The 8,335-nt window shown below is 35.6% G+C and overlaps 2 protein-coding genes across 2 annotated transcripts; one reads left to right on the top strand and one right to left on the bottom strand.

Annotated features, from left to right (window-relative positions):
- Positions 1-1,417: 1,417 nt before the first annotated feature.
- On the top strand, positions 1,418-2,735 carry LOC131635292 (DNA damage-repair/toleration protein DRT100-like). The gene has a single exon (XM_058905906.1). The coding sequence runs from the start codon at positions 1,453-1,455 to the stop codon at positions 2,596-2,598; it is 1,146 nt and encodes a 381-aa protein (XP_058761889.1). The 5' UTR covers positions 1,418-1,452; the 3' UTR covers positions 2,599-2,735.
- A 77-nt stretch (positions 2,736-2,812) lies between these two features.
- On the bottom strand, positions 2,813-7,884 carry LOC131635291 (uncharacterized). Its single transcript, XM_058905905.1, has 12 exons — positions 7,235-7,884; positions 6,825-7,027; positions 6,546-6,743; positions 6,229-6,300; positions 5,725-5,820; positions 5,448-5,527; positions 5,202-5,277; positions 4,733-4,943; positions 4,402-4,598; positions 4,112-4,217; positions 3,801-3,890; positions 2,813-3,705 (listed from the first exon to the last, which is right to left on the bottom strand). The coding sequence occupies exons 1-12, from the start codon at positions 7,731-7,733 to the stop codon at positions 2,999-3,001; spliced, it is 2,535 nt and encodes an 844-aa protein (XP_058761888.1). The 5' UTR covers positions 7,734-7,884; the 3' UTR covers positions 2,813-2,998.
- Between the last annotated feature and the right edge of the window lie 451 nt (positions 7,885-8,335).

The raw sequence follows: 8,335 nt of genomic DNA, 5'->3' as shown, positions 1-8,335 counted from the left end.
CCTCTTTCATTTTTTTATTTGTCTCAAATTATTTGTCCATTTAGAATACCAATGTGATATTTATTATTTTTTCCCACTAACTTACCCTTATTTATTGTATTTTAATTCATTTAAGTACTCCACTATCTATTATTAATAAGGTTATTTTAGTAAATGAGACTCATTTTATTATTGGAATTAACATAATTAATCATTTTCTTAAAAAGTGTGAAAATTTCAAAGAAGACACCTATTGTGAGACGGAAGAAATACTTCTATAACAGCATTTAATAAACTTAACATACTAACAAAATTTCTATGAAGTAATTTGTTTGGCTACCTTCGTATAAAATTTAGTAAGCTTTACCATCTCTTTTTAGTTCCTTAACAAATGGAGCGTGTTCGCATATAAACATAACATGCATGACTAAAGGACAAAAGACAGTCACCATTGAAATAATCACACAATACACAAGTATATTTTTGGATTTTTTTTTTTTTTACATAACGATTGTATGATTAATTTAAGCATGAATTAGTTGTAAATGGGTATATGATGAATGCGGAAAGGACAAAATTTTGAAGAGGGAAAAATGAAACGTTTGAAAATTTTTTTTTTCAAATTTTAAAGAGCATTTTCGAAATTCCTTAAGACGTTTTTCTACACAATTCTAAAATAGAAGGAGTTGAAGTGTTAAAGAATGTTTAGTTTACTTTTTCAGATCGAGGTGAGAATGAAGCAAGCACCTACACTATAAACTTTGAGCTTTGCCACTTTAACTCCGATGTGATAACTAACCAGAAGAAGTTGTTCTACTGTCACTTTAAAAAATATAACTGCTTTAACTTCCTACAACAGCACTCAATCAGATACTACACACATAGCTTCAAACTTCAAAGTGCAATCCTCACTCTTTTTTTGGCGTAAAAAGCAACACACTTAAATTTTTTTTAATTGCCTTGCTCCTCATCTAATCCACCCCCTTTTACTAAGGTTTGTAGAGGACATTCACGATATCCACGATCTACAATATTGACGCTCAAGTCATTGATTGAATCTGATTTAAAATATGAATTGAAGTTGATCGATCAATTTAAACCAAAACAAACATTGAAAGAAAACGGAAAACCAAACGTCACACAAAGACGACAAACAAAACAATATCGCACTTAGACGATAAATCATACATTTTTTTTAAAGGTAGTTAAAAAACACCACATGCAAATGCTACACACTATTTTACCTAATTGCTTTTACCATTGTAGAATCATCACTTTATAAAAACAAAAATAAAAGATTGCCATTTACAAAATTCTTTTCTTGTTAACAGAATCATGCACTGTTACATTAATCCTTATATCACAAGCATATAGATATCCCCTTATATAAACACTAAGTAACACTTGCATAGTTACTCACTCCAATCTTCATACATATGCAAGCAAGTCAAATAATTCATAAACCAAAGAAAAATGTGTGGTGCTAGAACAACTTTAGCAATGTCATTATTACTAGTGACCTTGCAAGTTCTCAGTGTCTCATCATGTCCTCCTTCTGAATGGGCAGCACTCATGTCCTTCAAAGCAGCTCTTAATGAACCTAACTTTGGAATCTTCCATTCCTGGAGAGGTACCAACTGTTGCTACAATTGGTACGGCATCAGCTGCGACCCGACCACACGTCGTGTCGCAGAGATCACACTCCCTGGCCTCACCGTGGGAGACAACCATCGCCGCTACAAACACACCAAAACCACAACAAGTGGATACATGACTGGACACATCTCTCCGTCAATTTGCAACCTCACACGGCTCTCTAGCATTACCATCTCCGACTGGAAGGGTATTTCGGGAAATATTCCTGAATGTATCACGAGACTAAATTTTCTCCAAATTATAGATCTCTCCGGAAATATGATTTCCGGAAAGATTCCATATAATATAGGACATCTTACTCAGCTTATGATGCTCAACCTCGCAGACAATCATATCTCAAAAAGGATTCCAGCTACACTTGTGAACCTCGTTAATTTAATGCAACTCGATCTTCGCAACAATGCCATAGAAGGCCCCATTCCCGGGAACATCGGCCGGCTTAGAAAGCTGAACCGAGCGTTATTAAGTCACAACAGAATACACGGTCGAATTCCACGGTCCTTTTCAAATATTTACGGGCTAGCTGACTTAGACCTGTCATTGAACCGGTTAACCGGCCCAATTCCATTTTCATTAGGACAAATGTCAGTTCTGGACTCACTGAACCTGAAGTATAACAACTTGAGCGGGAGGATTCCGAGGTCTTTGTTGGCTTCTAGAATGAGCCATTTGGATTTGAGTAGAAATGCTCTGAGAGGACCTATACCAGATGTGTTTAGTGAAATCTCATATTTCATTAACATTGATCTGTCACATAACAATTTGAACGGTTTCATTCCTAAGTCAATGGTGTTAGCCACCTTCATTGGCCATGTCGACTTTAGTCACAACCACCTCTTTGGGAGGATTCCGGTTGCTTCTTCCTTAAGTCATCTTCAGCCGGAATCGTTCCAACACAATGGACGCCTTTGCGGCAAGCCACTTCAACCATGCACTCATAGTCGCATACAGAAACATGAATAAATAGGTTTGGGTTAGGATGGATAAACCCAAATATAAAAATTTTATTATTATTATGATTACTTAATTAACGCAAGTATAGCCTTTGTAATTTTATTGTCTCTTAAAAGTTTCAAACATGTAACATATAGCATGTATGCTAAAGTATGATTTTAGAACTTAGTTTAAAATAAACATTTGATATTTACAATATATAGAAACAAAAAAGTGTATAAATTTTGCTTTAAATTATAATAGATGATTAAAACAATCCATTAATCCATTTACATTCCACCGAGAAATAAGAAGAAAAAATTTAATCCATTCCATACATTTAGAGCACCTAGCACATGAAATCCATGCACTAATCTTTCTACAAATGAATTTTCATTATTTGAATTGAACCTTTCTAGGATAAACTTATTTAACCTTGAATGTTGAAATAAACTGTATAATGTTCATCCCGGAAGTTGAACAATGGCTCTAAAATAAAGTCCTGGTATATACCTTTAGCTACAAAGCTAATAGGATGGTACTGCTTTAATCCTTTCCCAAAAACAAAACTTGTTGCTTGGTTAAAACTAGCTTCAGAATCAGACTTGCACTTGAGCTTAAGTCCTGAACCAGGGCTCATATCGCTATGCACGTAACAATCTTTATTGCTTTCTGATTCTAAAGATACGGTCTGATTTCGTCTGTCCAATCCTGGTACGACTAGAAATTTCGAAGAAGGCCCGTCGTGGGAGGAATCTACAATGATAAGAGGTTGGTCTGGTCCTTGGTGACTTACGGTCATTCCAGGTAGATCAATTGGTTCTAAAATCACTGATTTACTAGTAGCATCTTTTTGGATTAGTCTAAAGGTAGCATAAAGAGCAAACTCGGTTCCAGCGGCAGGTAAGTTTTGCATTGAGAGTGATTGGTTTGTGTTTGTTATAACAAAAGTTGAGTTCTCAAAGTCTTGTGACAAAGAAACTAGTTGATTATTGGAACCGGAAGGAATTGGAGTAATCCAATCCGCAACAGATGTGTTAGCACCAGCTTTAATGTCCCAATTTCTGGAGGTATGACCGGCGAGAAGATATGGTCCATAAAGAATTGCTTGGAGAGATGCAAATTCAGGTCTTTCGTCTGAGTTTAATTTGAAAACACCAAATCAGTAATGTAAACACATTCTTTGATGAAATATGTGTATATTTCTTTCACAGATTATCTTGAAAAGCTACCTTTTATGCCTTCTGTTCTGAGGATAAGCGGCAACTGAAGGGTCAGCTTGTCACCGGCACTCCACTGGCGTGTGATTGACAAAAAGTTCCCTAGAGGTTAAGACAGTATAATATTACTTTCATGTTTCAAATGTTAATTTTTCCTGCTATAGGAAAATACATAAATATGTATAGTTTACTAGTGTGTGTGTGTCCTGTCTTAAATATGAATGGCGTAAGGGGTTGTTCTATTTCGTCGTTTTTATTTTTTGGTGATTACACATTCTAGCATCTATCACCGTGAGACAAGGGAAGTAAAGACAGATTCAGACCTGGAGCTGGCAGAGATAAAGTTTCAGTATTCAATATTGCCTTGGTACCATCGGCGTGAGTCCAAGATGGTAGACGAAAGTTCAACGTTGACGAAGTCCCAATTTTCTGCAGAGATCAAGTTTTGAAATGATAGGTTGTACTCAGAAAATATGGAGGATCTAATACCACATATCTTGTTGATTTTTTTATATAAAGCTAAACAAATGGCATTATAAATTTATAACCTCAAAACTCCAAAACCTATCATGAGAAGATATGTGGCTAAATGAAAAGCAATAAGACAATGTACCTCATTAGGAGAGAAGGTAAATGAAACTCGTAGGTAAGGGTCCGACGAAGCAGCTGGAACAACCGTCTGAGTGAGCAAAACTTTCCCAGATTTCCAATTAAATGAACTTGATATATACTGAATGATGTATAGACTAGGACTATTCCCTTCCTCTTCAAAATAAATAGAGTCTCCCAGCTTTGAAAATGATTCAATTCCTAATCACAGAGGAAAAATACATTGAGAATAGCACTCGGGTAAGAGAACAGAGGAGTTTACAATAAATTAGTAACCAGGGTGATATTTTTTTTTTAAAGTAAACAAAATCTTAAAAGGACTATGAGTTACCCACCTGTTCCGTAGCAGCACCAGAATGAATTAAACGGTGTTCCCCAACCATGATAAGTTTTAGCTTTGGAAACCCCATTTGCTAGAGGAAGCATATAAATCATCACCCCAGGATCTGTTCCTCTTTGAACACCAAGTACACCATTTGTTAAGGCGCGCTCATAATAATCTGCATAAGAGACTTCTTTGGTCCATCTGAAAAGGTGGCGTGAAACCTGAAATCAATATTTGGCAACATGAATACTTCAACAGAAATAAACTACGGATCATCCCTGGATATCAAGTAGTATGTTATAACACTGACCTAGGAACACATTCAAGCATAATTCATAAGTATAATACCAATGAGTTACAATGTGATAAAAAATCTTCCCCCTTCGACAGTTTAAAGAAATTCTATGAAAATCTTCCTGAGGATTACATGACGAACTAATAGAATCATGACTCATGAGTGATTGGTCAGTTGGTTGTACCTTCAACATATTATAAGTTGTGCATGATTCTTCATTCTCTGTTGACATGGTGTCTGCCATTCTCTTTGGATTTTTCCTGCACAAATTTAGATAAAAAGACTTCAGAAAGAAATCTAGAACTGGCTATCATGTAAAAATAAAGCAGCAGAAACTTTCTGCTTGATTCTCTTCTAGAAATTAAATTTCATGGATAGTTTAAATTGCATATGAAAAAAACAGAAACTTAGAAGGATGATATCTAAGTACCAGAACTCGCCGACTGATGTCCCTCCCGTTGCATAGCTGTGTGAAGAGTTTACAATGCTCATAAAGAATGTCCCAATATCCTAACACACCAAAACACACTTAGAAAATTGAAAGGATATGGGCGTTTTAATGATTATTATCCTCAAGTTTACCCTCAAAACATTAAAATTGGAAAATAAATAAATTATATTACACCTATAAATAAAACATAAACATAATTTTCTGAAAACTTTGTGAAAATTAAATCTGTAATCTACAATGTGCATAAGGAACTCACCTTATAAAGTGGATCTCCCGTGACTTCGTACCGCATTTGAGCTCCAACAACAATTGGGATGTGTGTATTAGCGTGAAAATCAGCAATGTCATCAGCCTACAAGAAAAAAGAGAGTTTTAAAAATAGTTCTTGGGACCAGTCATAAAATTAAATACAATTTCTAAACTAGAATACAAATACCCGAGTTCAACATCCAACTGTTTAATTGTTATATTTGGAGATGAGCACAACAATATTATATATAACATTCAAGTAGAGGACACTATTTTAAATACAGAAGTTAAGTTAAAAAATAAGGCTATAATTAAATTTTACACCAAACTTTCTCGTATATATTGTATGTTATGTATGCACTTTATGTATTGCTCATCTGAGAGCTAACATTAGTTATAACTTTATAAGTGCTCTCTTAAAATAAATTTGAAGAACAGCTCCAACCTCTTGAAATTTACAGCCAAAACTACATAAAACAAAATTATGTCATAACAAATATTGATGAGTTACCTCTACTGAAAGCAACCCTAAAAAGCATGGTTTGTCGAAAAGGTGGGCCAACAATAGATGCTTTGAATCCCCCTGCATATTTGTATAACATGACAGACTTACTTCAGAATAACCAGGCACCATGTGCTAAAATAGTATAATCATTAAATTTGTTTCACATATAGAATGCTTAATAAAATCCATCAACTATGGAATAGAATCCATGTCTATTAAATTCTACATTTCAAAGCAACACAGTTACATAGTCAACAAGTGAAGAACGTTATAAAAACGTTAAACAAGAGAGGTAAAGAAACTGCATGAACTAGTTAACCTACCGTTACGCTATATAATTTGTAAAGGACATCATTCATTCCTCCAGTTTCCTCATTGAGGGAATCATAGTGTCTATGTACAGTGTACTTTGTTATTACATTTTTCACTCGGTTGTAAAAGTAATCAACCATCCATGTCAACATTTTTAGAGCTTGAGGATTTCCAGCTATAGTATGTTGATCCAACAAGCCAGCCATGATCTGTCAAAGTTGAGTAATTGAGATCACACAATGTTAAGACCAAAAGCACTTTCGTAAGTCAAAATCTAGTCTTGCTTATACCTTGTGAACGGTGTAATAGGGAGCCCAAACCGGTTGATTAGCTTCAAATCGATCAAAAAAGTCAGGTGGAAATGCAGATAAATATCCTGTTCCAATTTTCTCCTGACAAGCGGATAGACCGGTAACAAGAGCTGACATTTTCTTCTTCAGACTATCGTTCTTTGTGCTGGCCCACATTAGAGCTGATGCACTCAAGTAATGCCCTTCACATGATCAAAAAACAAGCAAATATAAATTAACCTTCAAAAGTGAAATGCAGAAGCTGAAAATTGCAGCCAGGACCAGGAGTAGAGTTCTCGTGAGAACTGAACAGAACATGCACCCCAGAATTCATAAGACAGTTAACAAAGACCATGATACAAATACAAATGAAGAATATAAAAATGATGATGAATAAAGTAAAATCTTACCAACAAAATGTCCTCGGAGTTCCAAACCAGGAGCCTCCCATCCACCATAAGGTGTACCCGGAGTTGGTAATCCAGCCGTCTTCCTGAAGTTCCAAATCATACTATCAACATCTAACATCAACAGATACTCCAAATTAGTCTGCTGTGCCTCAGCATGAATGGAACCTTCCAGTAACCTCACATCCTCAAGAGGAACTTCCTTGAGAAATCCAACAGGTGGCTTAAACACACCCAAATTCTTAACTTTCCTATACATAACACTCCAATCACGCTGGTGGTCTTCTGCCAACAACTTCCTCGGTAACAAATCAGCCCAAGCTGAATCATCAGTCGGTGTTACATGATAATGAGACATCACTTCTTTCTTCCATGTCTCATTCTTTGATACCCCTAATTCATATTGCAACGTATGCGATTGAGTCGGAATGTTTGTGCATTCCCTTCCAGCTGCACAACCACACAGCATGAAGGCCACAATAACATATACAAGAGCCTCCATCTTTCTGAAAATTTCAAAGCACTTGTGAGATCAATTGGGAGAAAAAACCAAAATGAACTAAACTTTTCAGCATTGGGATTATAGAGCCTAACTGAAGGTAGTGAGAAAGACTAGACACGTGAATGAGAATAAATATAAAAGCAGTAGCAAACAAAAATGGTTGGAATGCTAATAAAGTGCAATGAAAAATTGTACATATGCATAGAGAGAGAAGAAGATGTAGACAATGACTCACGGATGAACCTTTGACAAAAAGGTAGCACGGGTTTGATTGAAAGTTCGGAAACAAACATGGTTATGTGAAGAATGATTCTTTGTGAAAAACAAAACGAAGATTTGGTGGGAAATGGGAATGATTCACGTGACTTCAAAATAGGGTTTGGATATTGACATATCCAAATAAAACCCAAAACATGGTTTGGTTTTTGAGTCCATCCAATCTGGTTTTTTTGTGAAACCGGTTTTTTCAAGCTCGTTGATATTTGTCTTCGTCGAAACTGGAGAAAACACAGTTACTACATTTTGGTGAATTTTAGGGTTTTCTTCTTGGTCCATTGATTCGTGAAAACTCAGTGTACAGTTTTGCATTTTTCTGGGTGAAT

This window comes from Vicia villosa, unplaced genomic scaffold (assembly GCF_029867415.1).
Source record: "Vicia villosa cultivar HV-30 ecotype Madison, WI unplaced genomic scaffold, Vvil1.0 ctg.001463F_1_1, whole genome shotgun sequence".
Taxonomy (NCBI): Eukaryota; Viridiplantae; Streptophyta; class Magnoliopsida; order Fabales; family Fabaceae; genus Vicia; species Vicia villosa.
Note: the sequence above shows the minus strand (reverse complement) of the source record. Positions and strands in the feature narration are given on the sequence as shown.